The 20232-nt window shown below is 46.3% G+C and overlaps 1 protein-coding gene across 1 annotated transcript in view; it reads left to right on the top strand.

Annotated features, from left to right (window-relative positions):
- Window positions 1–14598: 14598 nt before the first annotated feature.
- The window catches only part of CLVS2 (clavesin 2), a 116276-nt gene continuing 110642 nt past the window's right edge, over window positions 14599–20232 (top strand). The window contains exon 1 of the mRNA XM_073575746.1: window positions 14599–16028. Coding sequence (XP_073431847.1) covers window positions 15640–16028 — 389 coding nt within the window. The 5' untranslated portion in view covers window positions 14599–15639. The remainder of the gene's footprint in view (window positions 16029–20232) is intronic.

A 20232-nucleotide genomic window follows, 5' to 3' on the forward strand; every position in this document is an offset into this window, starting at 1 on the left:
TAATTTCACATACTCATGCACTAATTAGAAGCACTTTACCATCATATTAAACAGTGCAGGTTTCTAGCAGTGCAGAGATTCATCTGTTCAGTTGAGAGCTTCTGAAGCTTTTCTGCTTTGAGGGGCTGAGCTATTCAGTGTTGGCCACTCCCCTCTGCTATATTTACTCTCCTCCTGCAATCAGGGATTCATACACATTCATAGTTTCATACTGCTTTACTGCTTAGTTCTGGATTTGGAGGTGTTAGTTGTTTGAGGAGGCGTTTGGAGTGTGGTTCATAAGACTGCTGCTTGTTGATTTGTCTGTGTGCATATCCTCATCCTCTACTATTAAGATTTTCCTTCCTTTACTTTCCTGTATTCCACTCTGTTGTTTATGAGTGTGTAGTGAGGTGGACCGGGCTGCGGGTACCTGTACCGAACCGGGACCAGAACTGTTGAGGCTGCCTCCCATGTTGCCTGGTGGAAGAAATGAGGGAGTGGACCGTCCTCATTACCCAGGAAGGAGGAGCCAGATAAAGGAAAAAGCAGCAGCATGCAGCAGGGTGAGCACTGTGCTCCGTCCCCTGAGCACCGGCGCTGCGACCAGTGGGCTAGTCGGCTCCGGCCGTCTTCAGTTGGTCCGGAGGAGGAGTGCCGTGCACCCAGTAACTATTGGAGAGAAAGGTGCCTTGCGCTCAGTAACCGTGAGTACCGCGCACGTGCAGTCGGGAGAAAGCCAGGTGGCGGACCTGTGCTCGCGGCCTACCCCACCAGTTGCTATACTTAAGCCTTCGTTTGATTCTGGAAGTGCTGCATCCCTTGTTGCTTTGGCCACGAGAGTTTATGAAGTGGGGGCTCCGGAAGGTACCGGAGACAGACCACTGCCGCTAGACGCTACAACCCCTGCGGGATCAGCTGTGGAGGAACCTAAAGAGCATGATAAGTTTTGACAATTGGACAACTGCTATTCTGCATCTTTTGCCCTCTGTTTTGTTTCTTGCATTAACACTTTAACCATGAATCTCCCTGCGAGGAGCTTATACTCTGTTAAATTAAATTGTTACATTTGTTAACCCTTGCTCTGTCTCTTGTCCATCACTGCATCCCACAATCTGCTTACAAGTGCATATTTGTATGATTGGTATTTTCATTTATCCCTGTACATCTTCCCTTGTTAGTCTGGCTTGTGTATTCTTATACACTACAGCCCCCACTTTCCTGGGTGGGAGAGTGAACAGACAATTGCTGATTTAGGAGCTCAGCAAGGCATGTGGCACTAGTGTCTTTATCATCAGAAGTAATTGAGGCAACAGAGACAGGTAGGGTGCCACTAGCTTTAGGATAGGGAAGGAGCTCATAACCCCAGAATATCCTGCAACAGTGCCATTACATATTGCTATTCAATGGGGCAATGCAAATTAATTTCTTTTTCACTGACAGATTCTTAGTATAAAAAAAAAATCACAGTATGCACTAGTTTCTTCCATAAATCTGAAGAGACACGCATTCAAGTCTATGGCTGTGCAAAATAAATTGGATGCTATACGGTGCCACAGTATAGCACCTGATTTTTATGCATACATTGCAGTTTTGTAACATAGGAAACTGTAAATGGTCCTGGCCCTGTAAATAATTAATAGCTGCTGCTGTAAAAAACAGATTGTATACAGACTACACATGGATGACAAGTGAGAAAAAATCGTCCCACTTTTCTGGAGGAAACTGTGACAGATCTTTTATACGCTTGTGTGCATCTGTCCTTAGGTTTCATTCACACAACCGTATTTTCAGTACGAGTGCTATTTTTCACTGACCGAATCTGTATGTGAAAAAAATCATAGTATGCACTCGTTAATGGGATGAGTCTTGGCCATTCAAATCTATACATGAGCAAAAAAACCCTGATTTTTTAATACGGTCACGTGAACCTAGACTAACACTAGTGGAAAAAAGGGGTTAAAAGGGAATAATGCCTCACCGTGTAATCTGTGCCTGGTAGTCTTGAATGCCGCAGCAGAGATCCAGATTCCGTCTGATCATCGGGTAATAGTACAAAGAAAAAATTGGATCAACTGGCTGAATGTATAAAAAATATATCTTCTTTATTTCACACCATTAAAAGAGCAAATATGTCTATATGGATATAAAAACACAGATCACATTCTGACGCGTTTCTGGCTATCAGCCTTTAGTCATAGAATGTCATTGACTAAGGGCTGATAGCCAGAAACGCGTCAGATGTGATCTGTGTTTTTCTATCCATATTTGCTCTTTTAATGGTGTGAAATAAAGAAGATATATTTTTTATACATTCAGCCAGTTGATCCAATTTTTTCTTTGTAACACTAGTGGACAACCTCTTTAATGAAGATGCAATGCCACTGTTGCCAATACAAATGACTAGAGTTGAGCGAAACGGGTCGAAAAATTTCAAAAGTCGCCGACTTTTGGCAAAGTCGGGTTTCATGAAACGAAACCCGACTCTAGGATGAGGTCGGCCACGAGGTCGGCGACTTACGCGCCAAAGTCGCGTTTCAAAAGTTTGTTTTGCGCTCTTTTTCAGCCAATCAGGATCCACGGACACTGTGGGAAACGTGATGACATAGGCAGGGGTCACCACCATCTTTCAGAAGGGCATGCAAGTGATTGGCTTGCTTTGGTGGGCGTCACAGGGGGTATAAAAGGGCGCGCACGCAGACCGCCATCTTACTTCTGCCGATCTCAGTATAGGGAGAGGTTGCTGCTGATTCTGTAGGGAGAGCGTTAGGCAGGGAAGAAGACAAAAAAACTGCTTCTGCTGCTAGCGATTTGGCCTGCACAACACACCAGTCACTGTGTGTGCAGTGCAAGGGGAGGCTATATAGTGGTGTATCAGTGGTGTTGGTTGTTGGGCTGCCTTCTAAGGCTTACTGACATTCCTGCATTGCTGTTTACCCACTGCTCCGCAAACTGCTTTTTTAAAAGCAATCCCAATTTTTTTTTTTTTGTCCTGCTGAGAAGAAAAAAAAACTGCTTCTGCTGCTAGCGATTTGGCCTGCACAACACACCAGTCACTGTGTGTGCAGTGCAAGGGGAGGCTATATAGTGGTGTATCAGTGGTGTTGGTTGTTGGGCTGCCTTCTAAGGCTTCCTGACATTCCTGCATTGCTGTTTACCCACTGCTCCGCAAACTGCTTTTTTAAAAGCAATCCCAATTTTTTTTTTTGTCCTGCTGAGAAGAAAAAAAAACTGCTTCTGCTGCTAGCGATTTGGCCTGCACAACACACCAGTCACTGTGTGTGCAGTGCAAGGGGAGGCTATATTGTGGAGTATCAGTGGTGTTGGTTGTTGGGCTGCCTTTTAAGGCTTCCTGACAGGCTGGCATTGCTGTTTACCCACTGCTCCGCAAACTGCTTTTTTAAAAGCAATAAAATCTCCCTTATCCTCTAGTCACTTTTGTCACAGCTGTGCCATCGAGCCTGTGACATAGCGCTCAGATATCAGTGGGCCTCACACAATCCAAAAGTGTCCAGTGTCCACAAGTGTCTGCAGAAATTCAAAATCTCCCTTATCTTCTCGTCACTTTTGTCACAGCTGTGCCATCGAGCCTGTGACATAGCGCTCAGATATCAGTGGCCCTCACACAATCCAAAAGTGTCCAGTGTCCACAAGGGTCTGCAGAAATTCAAAATCTCCCTTATCCTCTCGTCACTTTTGTCACAGCTGTGCCATCGAGCCTGTCACATAGCGCTCAGATATTCATTGGGCCTCACACAATCCAAAAGTGTCCAGTGTCCACAAGTGTGTGCAGAAATTCAAAATCTCCTTTATCCTCTAGTCACTTTGGTCACAGCTGTGCCATCGAGCCTGTCACATAGCGCTCAGATATTCATTGGGCCTCACACAATCCAAAAGTGTCCAGTGTCCACAAGTGTGTGCAGAAATTCAAAATCTCCCTTGTCCTCTCGTCACTTTTGTCACAGCTGTGCCATCGAGCCTGTCACATAGCGCTCAGATATTCATTGGGCCTCACACAATCCAAAAGTGTCCAGTGTCCACAAGTGTGTGCAGAAATTCAAAATCTCCTTTATCCTCTAGTCACTTTGGTCACAGCTGTGCCATCGAGCCTGTCACATAGCGCTCAGATATTCATTGGGCCTCACACAATCCAAAAGTGTCCAGTGTCCACAAGTGTCTGCAGAAATTCAAAATCTCCCTTATCCTCTCGTCACTTTTGTCACAGCTGTGCCATCGAGCCTGTCACATAGCGCTCAGATATTCATTGGGCCTTACACAATCCAAAAGTGTCCAGTGTCCACAAGTGTGTGCAGAAATTCAAAATCTCCTTTATCCTCTAGTCACTTTGGTCACAGCTGTGCCATCGAGCCTGTCACATAGCGCTCAGATATTCATTGGGCCTCACACAATCCAAAAGTGTCCAGTGTCCACAAGTGTGTGCAGAAATTCAAAATCTCCTTTATCCTCTAGTCACTTTGGTCACAGCTGTGCCATCGAGCCTGTCACATAGCGCTCAGATATTCATTGTGCCTCACACAATCCAAAAGTGTCCAGTGTCCACAAGTGTGTGCAGAAATTCAAAATCTCCTTTATCCTCTAGTCACTTTGGTCACAGCTGTGCCATGGAGTCTGTCACATAGCGCTCAGATATTCATTGGGCCTCACACAATCCAAAAGTGTCCAGTGTCCACAAGTGTCTGCAGAAATTCAAAATCTCCCTTATCCTCTCGTCACTTTTGTCACAGCTGTGCCATCGAGCCTGTCACATAGCGCTCAGATATTCATTGGGCCTCACACAATCCAAAAGTGTCCAGTGTCCACAAGTGTGTGCAGAAATTCAAAATCTCCTTTATCCTCTAGTCACTTTGGTCACAGCTGTGCCATCGAGCCTGTCACATAGCGCTCAGATATCAGTGGCCCTCACACAATCCAAAAGTGTCCAGTGTCCACAAGTGTGTGCAGAAATTCAAAATCTCCCTTATCCTCTTGTCACTTTTGTCACAGCTGTGCCATCAAGCCTGTGACATAGCGCTCAGATATCAGTGGGCCTCACACAATCCAAAAGTGTCCAGTGTCCACAAGTGTCTGCAGAAATTCAAAATCTCCCTTATCCTCTCGTCACTTTTGTCACAGCTGTGCCATCGAGCCTGTCACATAGCGCTCAGATATCAGTGGCCCTCACACAATCCAAAAGTGTCCAGTGTCCACAAGTGTCTGCAGAAATTCAAAATCTCCCTTATCCTCTCGTCACTTTTGTCACAGCTGTGCCATCGAGCCTGTCACATAGCGCTTAGATATTCATTGGGCCTCACACAATCCAAAAGTGTCCAGTGTCCACAAGTGTGTGCAGAAATTCAAAATCTCCTATATCCTCTAGTCACTTTGGTCACAGCTGTGCCATCGAGCCTGTCACATAGCGCTCAGATATCAGTGGGCCTCACACAATCCAAAAGTGTCCAGTGTCCACAAGTGTCTGCAGAAATTCAAAATCTCCTTTATCCTCTAGTCACTTTGGTCACAGCTGTGCCATCGAGCCTGTCACATAGCGCTCAGATATTCATTGGGCCTCACACAATCCAAAAGTGTCCAGTGTCCACAAGTGTGTGCAGAAATTCAAAATCTCCCTTATCCTCTCGTCACTTTGGTCACAGCTGTGCCATCGAGCCTGTCACATAGCGCTCAGATATCAGTGGGCCTCACACAATCCAAAAGTGTCCAGTGTCCACAAGTGTCTGCAGAAATTCAAAATCTCCCTTATCCTCTCGTCACTTTTGTCACAGCTGTGCCATCGAGCCTGTGACATAGCGCTCAGATATCAGTGGGCCTCACACAATCCAAAAGTGTCCAGTGTCCACAAGTGTCTGCAGAAATTCAAAATCTCCCTTATCCTCTCGTCACTTTTGTCACAGCTGTGCCATCGAGCCTGTCACATAGCGCTCAGATATCAGTGGGCCTCACACAATCCAAAAGTGTCCAGTGTCCACAAGTGTCTGCAGAAATTCAAAATCTCCCCTGTCCTATAGACACCTTGTACCTTGTTTTACATTGCTATATAGTTTGTTGGATTTTGTCTACATTTCTACCAAAAATGAGGAAGGCTGGTGGAATTGGGCGGGGGTTGGCAGCTGGTAATGATGGTGTTGGTGGTGGATCTGATGGTAGTGGCAAGAGCAAATTAGGACCGAATGCAGGAGGTGTTGAGCCTGCATCATCGTCTGGCTACATAAGGCCTCGAACGCTTAGTTTTCTAGGAGTTGGCAAACCGCTTTTAAAGCCAGAGCATCAGGAAAAAGTTTTGTCTTACATTGCTGACTCAGCCTCCAGCTCTATCGCCTCCTCTTCTTCAGTTGTAAAAAGTAAAAGCACTGAGTCGTCATTGGAGGCTCATGTTCATGAACCACACCTTTCCTTGTGTCCTTCACCCCAACCAAGATTGAAGGATGATGCAGGCCATACTACTGATTACTCCATGGAGCTGTTTTCACATACCATGCCTGGATTATCAAGTCAAATGGTGAATTACCCAGGCCAAGATGAATCTGACATGGAGTGCACTGATGCACAGCCGCTGATGGATGATTCTGCTGGTACATTCACTCAGAGCACTACATTGTCCTCGCAGTGTACAGAGCCAGATTCTGACCCTGATGAGACTCAGGTGCCCCTTCCCGCACACTATACCACCATACACGGTGACACAGAGGAAGATGCACATGACATAGAAGAGGAGGTGATAGATGACCCAGTTGTTGACCCAGAATGGCATCCATTGGGGGAAGAGTGTGCTGATTCCAATAGCTCAGATGAGGAGCATCCACAGCAGACATCGACATCGCAACAGCTGTTATCTGGCAGGCCCGGAGCACTCCGAAGACAGGTTCCAAACATCAAAAGAGTTGCTGGACAGCTTGTCCAGAGGGTCAAAAGATCACAGCGTGCTAGGCCGCAAAATGTCTGCCAAAGTAGGAAGAGTGCAGTGTGGCACTTTTTTGACCAAAATCCTCATGATCAGGCCAAGGTTATCTGTAAGAAGTGCGCAAAGACCTTTAGCCGAGGGAAAAATCTGAAAAATTTGAATACCAGTTGCATGCTTAGACATTTAACCAGCATGCACTTGCAAGCGTGGACACAACATCAAACCTCAAGTGCCACATGTGCAACTGATCATAGCGAAGGTAGTCAGCAACGCTACATTGTTTCCCCCACTGTAAGCCCACCGGTTAGCACAGCAGCAAATGTTGAGGTGTCGTTGCAAGGCCATAGCAGTCAGGGAATCCCACTGTTATATCAACGAAAGACTGATTCTAGGCCATCAGAAAGAACACCAACTCCATCACCATCATCAACCCTCTCTCAGTCCGCCCTGTCCACCGCTACTTCCACCATATGCAGCTCTCAAGTCCAGCTCACCCTCCCAGACACTATGAGTAGGTCAAGAAAGTACTCAGTCTCTCATCCGCGTACACTGGGTTTGAACGCCCACATTGCCAAACTAATCTCGTTTGAGATGATGCCCTTTCGGTTGGTGGAAAGCGCAGCTTTCCGCGAACTCATGGCCTATGCAGTACCACGCTATGACCTACCCAGTCGCCACTTCTTCTCTCGCAAAGCCATCCCAGCCCTCCACCATCATGTGAAAGACCGCATTGTCCATGCACTCAAGCAGTCAGTGAGCGGAAAGGTGCACCTCACAACTGATGCATGGTCCAGTCGGCATGGCCAGGGCCGTTACGTGTCCATCACTGCGCACTGGGTTAATGTGGTGGATGCAGGGTCCACAGGGGACAGCGGTGGTGGGACAGTGCTGCCTAGCCCACGGTATAGGAAACAGTTGGCTGTAGGCGTTCGACCCACCTCCTCCTCCTCCAGAAGCGAAAGCTCGTCCACAGAGCGCAGTCGTACGAGCACTCCATCTGCAGCTGCCACTGTTGCACACGATGTGTCCCCCTATCGAGCAGCTAGTGGAAAGTGTCAGCAGGCTGTGTTGCAGATGATGTGTTTGGGCAACAGACACACCGCCGAGGTGCTGGCCGAGTACTTGAAGCGACAAACTGAGTCATGGCTGGGCAGTGTACATCTTGAGGCAGGCAAGGTAGTTAGTGATAACGGCAGTAATTTTGTGGCAGCCATAGCCCTTTCAAAACTCAGCCATATACCTTGCTTGGCTCACACCTTGAACCTGGTGGTGCAGTGCTTCCTCAAAAATTATCCGGAGTTAACAGCCCTGCTCCAGAAGGTGCGAAGACTGTGCGCGCACATCCGCCGGTCGCCTGTACACTCCGTTCGTATGCAGAAGCTGCAGCGATTGCTCCACCTTCCCAACCACCGCCTCATTATCGACATTGCAACAAGGTGGAACTCCACCCTGCACATGGTGGAGCGGCTGTGCAAGCAGAGGCAGGCCATAATGCATTTGTGGGAGGATACACGGACAGGCACTTTGAGAGCAGACATGGAGTTGACAGGTGTGCAGTGGTCGAAGCTGAAAGACCTCTGTAAAGTCCTTCAGTGTTTTGAGGAATGCACACGGCTGGTAAGCGCAGACGATGCCATCCTAAGCATGAGCATCCCACTTATGCGTCTGCTCATGCAAACTTTGACACACCTTAAGGAGCAGGCGTCTGCAGCCAATGTTGATGAGGAGGAAGAGGAGGAGGGAATCCTTGATGACATTCAGCCATTGTCTGCTCAGGGACCTCTCCTGGACGAGGTGGAGGAAGAAGAGGAGGAGGAGGATGATGGGGATGATTACTTAGGGGAGGAGGATGCATCTCGTGGGGCAAGTGAAAATGTTGGCGTGGCAAGGTCTGGTACAGGGTTTGTGCGTGACTGGAGGGATGTGGATTTGCCAGAAAGTGCTCCTCCAACCAGCACTCGCAGTGCATCATTGACACCGGGAACATTGGCCCACATGTCAGATTATGCCTTGCAGATCCTAAAAAGGGACCCCCGCATTGCCAAAATGATGAACGATGACGACTACTGGTTGGCCAGCATCCTGGATCCACGCTATAAAGGCAAATTACAAAACATCATGCCACAGGAGAACCTTGACCTAATATTGGCTAATAAACAAGCAACTCTGGTAAATCGGTTGCTTGAGGCATTCCCAGCACACAGCAGCGGTGATGGTTCTCACACGAGCCGTACGGGCTGGGGGCAGCTTGGCAGAGGTGTTCGTGGTGCACACAGCAGAAGTGGCGTTGGAGACAGGGGTTTCATGACAATGTTGTGGACTGATTTTTCAAATACCGCTCACACAACTGGTAATGCTGCATCGATGGAAAGTGACAGGAGACAGCAGTTGTCAACTATGGTTACAAACTACTTTTCCTCCCATATCGATGTTCTCCCACACAGGTCATTCCCCTTTGACTATTGGGCCGCTAAACTGGACACCTGGCCTGAATTGGCCCAATATGCCTTACAGGAGCTCGCTTGCCCAGCTGCAAGTGTGCTATCGGAAAGAGTCTTCAGTGCAGCTGGATCAATCCTGACAGAAAAAAGGACCCGTCTGTCAACCCAAAATGTGGATGATCTAACCTTCATTAAAATGAACCATGCATGGGTTTCCAAGGATTTTGTCCCACCTTCCCCTGATGACACATAGGGTGACAGAAAAATGGCTTGCTTTGGTCCACCTCTTCCTGGGACTTGACCTATTTCGCCTTTTGCATCAGCTGAATGTCCAACATCAACATATGCCACTTTCTAAAACTCCCTAACTGTGCTGCCTCCCCCCCATGGCCGGGGTCACCACCTAGCGCACGACACCGTGCGAGTGCCGTTGCCCTGGACAGGTGGGTAGGCTGACTCTTGGGCGCGGGCACTGGCACAGGGTCCCTCATAGTGCAATCAAGTGTCTCTGACGGTGGTGGTGCACACCCGCCGTCAGACACACCGCCGTACTATGAGGGGCCCAGTGCCAGTAACGACGCCCACGAGTGGGCCCCCCTTGCTTGGGCAGGGCCCCAGCATTTGCAATCTTTACCTCTCCCTGCTCCTCCGCTGTGTAATCTGGGCCATCAAATCCATACTGTGCCTGACACCGTCTGAGCCTGCCTCCTGATGTACAGACATATATTTTGAATGTGTACGCTATTCATACATGTTATCCGGGGATACGGTACCCTTTCTAACCTTTGTGCAATCACGTGCAATCCATACTGGGCCTAACACCATCTGAGCCTGCCTCCTGATGTACAGACATATATTTTGAATGTGTACGCTATTCATACATGTTATCCGGGGATACGGTACCCTTTCTAACCTTTGTGCAATCACGTGCAATCCATACTGGGCCTAACACCGTCTGAGCCTGCCTCCTGATGTACAGACATATATTTTGAATGTGTACGCTATCCATACATGTTATCCGGGGATACGGTACCCTTTCTAACCTTTGTGCAATCACGTGCAATCCATACTGGGCCTAACACCGTCTGAGCCTGCCTCCTGATGTACAGACATATATTTTGAATGTGTACGCTATTCATACATGTTATCCGGGGATACGGTACCCTTTCTAACCTTTGTGCAATCACGTGCAATCCATACTGGGCCTAACACCGTCTGAGCCTGCCTCCTGATGTATAGACATATATTTTGAATGTGTACGCTATCCATACATGTTATCCAGGGATACGGTACCCTTTCTAACCTTTGTGCAATCACGTGCAATCCATACTGGGCCTAACACCATCTGAGCCTGCCTCCTGATGTACAGACATATATTTTGAATGTGTACGCTATCCATACATGTTATCCAGGGATACGGTACCCTTTCTAACCTTTGTGCAATCACGTGCAATCCATACTGGGCCTAACACCGTCTGAGCCTGCCTCCTGATGTTTTGACATATATTTTGAATGTGTACGCTATCCATACATGTTATCCGGGGATACGGTACCCTTTCTAACCTTTGTGCAATCACGTGCAATCCATACTGGGCCTAACACCGTCTGAGCCTGGCTCCTGATGTATAGACATATATTTTGAATGTGTACGCTATCCATACATGTTATCCAGGGATACGGTACCCTTTCTAACCTTTGTGCAATCACGTGCAATCCATACTGGGCCTAACACCGTCTGATCCTGCCTCCTGATGTATAGACATATATTTTGAATGTGTACGCTATCCATACATGTTATCCAGGGATACGGTACCCTTTCTAACCTTTGTGCAATCACGTGCAATCCATACTGGGCCTAACACCGTCTGAGCCTGCCTCCTGATGTATAGACATATATTTTGAATGTGTACGCTATCCATACATGTTATCCGGGGATACGGTACCCTTTCTAACCTTTGTGCAATCACGTGCAATCCATACTGGGCCTAACACCGTCTGAGCCTTCCTCCTGATGTATAGACATATATTTTGAATGTGTACGCTATCCATACATGTTATCCGGGGATACGGTACCCTTTCTAACCTTTGTGCAATCACGTGCAATCCATACTGGGCCTAACACCGTCTGAGCCTGCCTCCTGATGTACAGACATATATTTTGAATGTGTACGCTATTCATACATGTTATCTGGGGATACGGTACCCTTTCTAACCTTTGTGCAATCACGAGCAATCCATACTGGGCCTAACACCGTCTGAGCCTGCCTCCTGATGTACAGACATATATTTTGAATGTGTACGCTATCCATACATGTTATCCGGGGATACGGTACCCTTTCTAACCTTTGCGCAATCACGTGCAATCCATACTGGGCCTAACACCGTCTGAGCCTGCCTCCTGATGTATAGACATATATTTTGAATGTGTACTCTATCCATACATGTTATTCGGGGATACGGTACCCTTTCTAACCTTTGTGCAATCACGTGCAATCCATACTGGGCCTAACACCGTCTGAGCCTGCCTCCTGATGTTTTGACATATATTTTGAATGTGTACGCTATCCATACATGTTATCCGGGGATACGGTACCCTTTCTATCCTTTGTGCAATCACGTGCAATCCATACTGGGCCTAACACCGTCTGAGCCTGCCTCCTGATGTATAGACATATATTTTGAATGTGTACGCTATCCATACATGTTATCCGGGCATACGGTACCCTTTCTAACCTTTGTGCAATCACGTGCAATCCATACTGGGCGTGAGAACGGCTGGCGAGCTGTTAAGCAAGCTACAGCACCTGTGGTTTGCACACGTAAGTTTTTCATTTTTTCAGGAATGACGGTTAGGCCTAATTCCAGAACTGCGGTTGACCTGCACTTACTGGGAAATCATTGTTCGCGGGTAATAATTGTCATCAGTGATCCCCATCACTAACGTTGTTCAGCGGGTTATCTGCACCTGTAAGCGACAAACGCTGGCCTTTTCAGTGTAGCGCACATGCAGCCACGGACATGTAATGGCATGACACACCTGTTATTGGCCAATCTCATGTGCCAGAGCCTCACGTGTCCCTCTAGTAAGCCGGACTCGGACCGCGGGGCATGACGGAGTCTCGTTCGTTAACGGAATTAAGCTTGCAATGTGAGCATCTGTTCTGTAGCTGGCATGGTTGAGGTTTCCCAGGTGGAGTCGAATTTAACCGTAGGCTCCACTCCTGGTGGTGCCCTTCTGGACATTCCTTTAAGGTTCAGCTTTGCAACCATACTGCCCACGTAAAACAAACACTTTGCCTTCATGAACGCTGTTTGGAGGGTCATGACTCGTGGGAATAACGCCGCCCTATCAGTTAACCTGCTAGAGAGATCGTTCGTTGCTCCCAAGCATGACATCACACTCCCTAGGAAGAAGGTAATGCCACTGTGGCGACCGTACTCCTGGGGGCGACACAAGTGCACTGATACCCAGCCACTGCTCGATGAATCTGCTGGTACATTGACCCAGACCACTACATTCCCCTCGCACGCTACACGGCCTGAATCTGACCCTGATGAAACTCAGGTTACCCTTCCCATATACAGTTCCATCTTACACGGTGACAAAGAGGAAGCTGCAGATGAAAGTGCACGTTCGGCCCACCCGCCATCAGACACACCACCGTACTATCAGGGGCCCTGTGCCAGTGCCGTCGCCAACGAGTGGGCCCCCCCCTGCTTGCTCAGGATCACAGCACTTGCAAAGTTGAAATACTGTGCAGTGAGATGGAAGATGGGGACGACGAGGAGTCCAGACAAGTACAGGGATTCCCTAGCGAGGAGACTTATTTGATTGTTTTCAATGTTGGGACAGCAATTTTTGGGGAGCACTATACTCTGGAGAATGATAGATGGTGCCCACCATACACTGGAACATTCCAAAGGTGGACATCAGACACTGGAGCAGCATTTACAGGGCCCATTATACACTAGAGCATTAGAAATGGGGCCCATTATGTTTGGAGCATTATTTGGGCCCATAAGACAGTGGAGCTTCATCCTTGGGGACCAACATATACTGTAGCATTATGTGGAGCTCATCATATACTGTTTCAAACATTATATGGGACCAATGATTCTGTATGGAGAAATAGATGGGCCTCGTCATGAGATGTAAAAAGTGAAGTATTTTTCATTGTACTATACCGCTATTTCTCTGCCGTATCGGAGCATGATGAGTTGTGGTATGTGTTAAAGGGGTGCTCTTTCGCCCAGGGCACATGAAAACCTGGAGCCAGCCCTACCCCCCCACAACTTCAGACAAATAACCCCCATTTTTCAGTGCGTAACTTGTATTATGAAGTTAATTAAGGTTGACAAGCTTAAGTAAGAAGAATTGATGCTTTTGGCATTCAAATGGGCACTGTAGGTGTGTTTCCTGTCCTCCTCTCACTGCCGACTTTTATTCCCCATTGACTTACATTGGGTTTCGTGTTTCGGGACGACCCCGACTTTTCCCTATAATCAGACGATCTTGCTCGACCCGACTTTTGGAAAAGTCGGGTTTCACGAAACGAAACGCGACCCTAAAAAACCAAAAGTCGCTCAACTCTACAAATGACATTTATGGTTCGTGCCTTTACAGACAACATTTTTTCAGAAAATCAATGCTTTTTTGTCCCATTTTTTTTTCCATTTTTTGTAGCTTTTTTTTAATAGCAAAAAAACCCCAAACTTTTGTTACATGTTAGCTGGAAATTAGTAGAAAAATAAAAAATGAATTGCCAGCAATGCATTTATGAGCCATTTTTGTTTATTTTTGGTTCATTTGTTGGGTCCATTCATTTTTTTACCAAATGCTAGGTGTAGTGTTTATTCACGTTTTTTTTTTTCATATAGGGTTTATAAAAAAAAAAAGAAAATGAGTGTAAATAGTAATAATAATAGTAATAATCTTGCAAAAATTCAATGAAATTTCAGGTATTTTATACAAGCATAAAAAATGCTGTGATAAGGAGGTATGAAGAGATTGAGCTGTGCCAAGTCTGAATATTTTGGGCTCGACTGTATGTATTTCACCGAGATACAATGTATATGATGGATAAGTCAATATTTGCACATGAGACATAGATGTTTATAAACTTAGCAACATATAATCCGGATTCTGAAACCAGGGGCAGCTTGGAAGTTGTGTTCCTGTGCTCTTCACACATGCTGTAACCTTATGGTGGGCTTGAAGCAGTGCAAGGAGGGGGCTGTTCAGTGAGTGGGACCACAAAGAAAAAGACAGCAGGTGCAGGATTCAATAGAGATCTCTAACAAAGAATTGTGAGTGGCATGTTGGGGGGGAGATAAGAGCTGGGAGGATGCTGCATACTGCTCCTAGCTGCATAGGACTGGCTGGGCCAAGGCTGACGTCACCCAGCCTCCAGCAGCAGCAGGACCACAAGTGATTGAATGCACAAAACAGACGGGCAACCTCTCATCTCATTTCCATCCAGCCAGCCCACAGCAGCTGCAGCCCAGGAGCACAAGCTATGGAGGCAGGCTGGTCACTCTGGTGATGGGAGCTGGTTTCTGAGGAGCAGGAGCAGAAGATCCAAGGTGATGTGAAAGGAGGAAGTGGAGCTACTGGACCATCCCTTATACAGAACCGTATTGCATGGGAAGGGACTGTCATCCAGACCAGCTGCAGTGAGCCACATGTCCAAGAGCCTTCAGCCTCATCCCTGCTCTGCTGGAGAAGGCTTGTCTCAGGTACTGCAGGCTGCCGCATTCTTCATACCAGGAGATGTGGACAGCTATCTATTTGTATAGGATGGGATTTATGTAACCATTGAACTGCACAGCTGAGAAAACCCCCTGCTGGGTGTTTTTCAGGGTTAATGGTACATGATCACGAAGATAAGGGAGCAGATTGGATTTCTGCATGCACAGATCCAAAGAGATTTCATCAGGAAAAGAAGATGCTATTGGCTTGGGGTAAATACATTCACAAATCATGGGCAAAATGCTGAGGATAGTCAATGCTTTTGCATGTTAGTGCCGCCTAGGGGCGCTCTACTCATCTGTTCAGTTGTTATCCTTGAGCCTGGAAGATAAAGCAACAAGGGCTTATATTTGCTATTGCTTCATTCTTAATGCTGTGGGAAAAAGGAAGGATTCAGTGATTTTTTTTCAGACCTGTAAAGGAGATCTTTATACTATTTTTTTCTTGTGTTTGAATTATTCATACAAAGCAGTGTTGTGCATTTTTTTTGCTGGGAACAACTTGCAATCGGGGCCTCTCAGGAACATAAGGAGAACTGTGCTTGCCCAGTCAATATGACTCACTTACAGGCTGGCCTGTCTCCTGAGACACTGGAGAAAGCTCGATTAGAGCTCAATGAGAACCCAGACACCTTGCATCAGGATATCCAGGAGGTAAGAGACATGGTTATTACTCGACCAGATATTGGTTTCCTCAGGACAGATGATGCCTTCATCTTGAGGTTCTTGAGGGCGAGGAAATTTAACCACTTTGAAGCTTTCCGCCTGTTGGCCCAATACTTTGAGTACAGACAACAAAACCTGGATATGTTCAAGAACTTCAAGGCCACTGATCCAGGTATAAAGCAAGGGCTCAAGGATGGATTCCCAGGAGTGCTCTCTAATCTTGACCACTTTGGCAGGAAGATACTGGTATTATTTGCTGCTAACTGGGACCAGAGCAGGTAAATGTGGCATGCTAACAATAATGATGAAGCACAATAGTGGATTTCAATTAATTTAACAAGTGTTGCAATTGTTGCTCTTACATGGTACATAGATTGGATGCAGCTTCTCTGGTTCTGAAAATGCCATATATATTCATTTCTGGTTTTGCCAACACCATACAGTATTTCTAGGCTTTGGCGTGTGTATTGAATTGTTACTCCGTGGACGTTTCATATCTGTTACATTTTCAAGTCAGTGGGCAAGTTTTGAGCATTGGACATGGTTCATATTTAGTATCAGTAATCTGTGGCACACTAAGTGCAGCCTTTCACACATAATGTAAAACTGGAAATTAGTGGAAAGATCCACATCCTATTGTTCGAATAGGTCTGTATCCTTGTGATTGATGCATCTCATTAACTTGCAGATCTTAGCTCTTTGTGTTACCGATTAACCAGCAGGTATTGATTTTTGGAGCAGGTATGTGAGAGTCAGTTTGTATTTTTTGGTACATAATTTCTATTATAATAATGGTGCATTAACAATCTATTTGTTGTACAGCGTGTGTGACATTCATTACATTTTTCCTCCCTTGCTCTGAAGATATACTGGCGGTACACTGTATACTGGGCATGTGTGCACATTGCTTTCATGTGAACAGATGGCTTTGCTCTAGAGTGTTCTGGTGAATTAGGTGGTTTTGTTATATATCATGTTTTTACATCCACTTAGCAGATTTTTTCTTTGATACACAATACAGCATTTTTTTCTACTTGGAGGAAGCAGAAAAGATATATCATGTACTAACAATAGGTCCGAATAGAATGTAGCAAGTTAACGGAGTCTTCTCAAGTTGTATCTTCAGGAGCACACTGCTACCGGTCCTTGAATGAGCATATAGTCTGCTTTCGCCATGTGTACCATATATAGGTTACTAGACGGGCTGGGACTGCAGGGTGGCCGGTAACTTAGGCAATGAACTGTACATTATAGAATTAAAAATGCCTATGTTCTTGAGAACGGTTAGGATTTTTAATATGAAGTAAATTGGTTTGCTTTTAAAAACATTTTGCAATTTTGCTTACTTATGAACTAGAGACAACCCCTTTAAGTGGCCTTAAGTTATAGTGGCGTGAGAATTTTCAGTCAAGGGCTTGATAATTGGTTAAGGAATAGAACATATAATGAACAGCTGACAGGCACAAATTTTTAATGCCAGCTTTTTCTGGCTGGTTTTTTTTTATAGGAAGAGAAAAGGTCAACATTTGGAGAAATGGTGCTGTCAAAGTTGTAGCCATCTGCTTTATACTGTAGGCCTTCAGCAAGAGACAGATTTGCAGTGCCTAGAAGGGTTTGGCACACTGATAGGGGTCATTTAGAGAAACAGTCTGCTGCATCTTCTCAATTTTTTTTCTAAATTTCATAATTTAATTTTTTTTTGCTATTGGAAATGATTTGCTGCACACCAAGAGTCCATTTGCAGAGATCAATGTAAGCTATAGGCTGCATTCCCAAGATGAACTTTGGGTGAGTTTTTGATGTTGAAGATTTTATGCACAATTACTGTACCCAATAAGTAAAAAAATGGTACTTGTATTTTAATTAAATCTACAACATTAAAAACTCACCAACTTCTCATCTTGGAAACGTAGCATAAGGCTATGTGCACACAGTGCGGTTTTTTATGCATTTTTACGACTTTTTTCCATGCGCAAATGGGCCAAAAATGCTATGGAATTCTTATGCAAGCTAATTCAGTAACAATCCTGAAGTCTTGTGCACATAATCAGTAATTTTCCTTAAGTATTTGTAGAGCGCTTTTTTCTGCAGCATGTCAATTCTTTTTTGCGTTTCTGCAGCGTTTTTCACCCATTGACTTCAATTGAGTCAGTCAAATCCGCACCAAAAATGCAGATATAAAAATGTTTGTGGATTTGCTGAGTTTTTATTTTGCGTACGGGCTTCCTATGATGTTTCCCATGCTGTCATCTGTGTGACAGCATTGGAAACACTGGCTTGGTAGTTCTTATTGGTGGTAATGCTACTGCAAACTGTTGGTCAGAGCCCTGCGGGGTCATGCTGTCAGATGTCAGTGTGACCCCGCAGCTGTGATTGCAACCCGCAGCGGTGACCTGCAGTAAAAAGCTTACCGCAAGTCAGGAGGCGTGGGCTTATGAGACTGCTGCGCCCATTTGAGCTATGTCTGCTGTCACTGATAACAGTGACAGCAGGTGCTGCTGATGAGAGACGTAGTCTCATCAGTTGGCGCCTGTGCTCACACTTAAAAAAAAGTTAAATAATTACATACACATTTACATAAAAATAAAAACCCATTATACTCACCTAATGCCCAATGCTCAATACCCTGGTCTCCTAGAAACAATGAAAAATAATAAACCACCATATACTCACCTGTCGCCGTAGTCCACGTAATCCCGAGTGTCCCACAGCGATCTCACCTGTAGAACTGTAACATCGGGAGATTTGACTGCTCTACCCAGCCGCCGGCGATACACTGACAGGAGGTAATCGCTCCCGCAGTGTATCACTGAGCTGCTGTGGGAGAGTTCACCGGAGTTCATCAGCTGATCAGCTCCAATGCTCTCCCTTACAGCACCGCTATGTGAGAACTTAATGCCGTAAGGGAGAGCACCAGAGCTGATCAGCTGATGAACTCCGGTGAACTCTCTCATGGCAGCTCAGTGCTATATACTGCTGGAGCTATTACTTCCTGTCAGTTTATTGCCAGCTGTCTTTGAGAGCAATCACATCACTGATGTGACTGCTATCAAAGTGATCAGGATCATCGTGGGACATTATGGATTATCTTCTCGGCACACAGGTGAGGAATATTGTGGTTTATTATTTTATTTTAGTTGCAGGAGATGTTGGCTTCAGTGGATAAGGCATTCAGTGAATATGGTTTAATTAAGATTCATTAAAAGAGTCTGTGTCATTATTTAAAATAAAGGACTTTATTCTGGGTGTCTGTGTTTCTATACAATATCATTATGGGTTATTAATGAATAGGAGTCTTATAGATGCCTCGCCATTACTAACCTGTGGGATTGATGTCACCCGACAATACAAAGGTGACATCAACCCCATAAATATGAACCCTACTTCTCATTGCTACAAGGTAAGTGGGAATAGCGAGGTGCTAGATTTGGCACATCTTATAGAGCTGATGTTTTTAGTTGGGGAGGAGCCAATTTCCATGGCCTCTTCCTAGGCTATTAATATCAGCCCACAGCTGTCTGCTTGGCCTTTGCTGGTTAGATTTTATAAAGGGACCCTATATCAATTTTTTTCTGGGGTCTCCCTTTAAACTAGTCAGTAAAGACTAAGCAAACAGTTGTGAGTTGATATTAGCCTGGGAACCTGTGACGTTCAGGAGCAGACAATGTCCGAGAGTGGACCCTCTGGGTCGCGGATCTGGAGCCCCTGGGCTGAGCGCGCCAGGTGATGACTGACCCCTATACAGGGATCGTTAGGGGCAGGACCGCAGAGCTCAGAACCGCGACAGCCGGTACCTAGAGGGAGGACTAGCAAGGCCACAGGAAGGACAAGGATACCGGATAGAGACTAGGGTACCGGAGTGGGGGTATCGGAGGAGCAGGGAACCAGGCAGCAATTACCCATGGGGCAGCAGGAGAGAGCCATAGGAGGCGAAGGAGTGCAGACATGGAAGCCCCAGGGGGAGATATAGCAACGGGCGAGCAGAGGACAGGAGACCCAGGAAGGAAGGAGACGGGCCAGGGGGTAAGTATACCAGATGATAGGCAGGGAGAACATTGAGTGGGGTGAATGGATAGGACAAGGCGAAGGCATACAGGGAGGACGGCAACAGGACAGGGACAGAGACGAAGCAAGGAGGAACCGAGAGAAACTCAAGGCAGGTGAACTATAGTGGAACTATAGTGGCCAGAACAGCGCAGGGATACCACACAATCATCAGGCGTCTTCCCCATAGGGAGGACGCCTGAAATACCTTCTTGCCAGGAAGTAGGTTGCAAGCCCCGCCCTTCAGTGACGCCCACCGCCAGATGAAGAGAGCGGACGGGCACGCGCCCACGGCCTAAGGACGGCGCGCGGGTCTGCAGCAGAGCGGGAGACCGGGTGAGAGGGCACGATGATGGAGGAGCGCAGGTGAGAGGAGGCACGACCGCCGATGTCACAGAACCTTTATGGCTATTGACTCCTTCACAGAATATTAGCATT

This window comes from Dendrobates tinctorius, unplaced genomic scaffold (assembly GCF_039654945.1).
Source record: "Dendrobates tinctorius isolate UK_male_01 unplaced genomic scaffold, ASM3965494v1 ptg000046l, whole genome shotgun sequence".
Taxonomy (NCBI): Eukaryota; Metazoa; Chordata; class Amphibia; order Anura; family Dendrobatidae; genus Dendrobates; species Dendrobates tinctorius.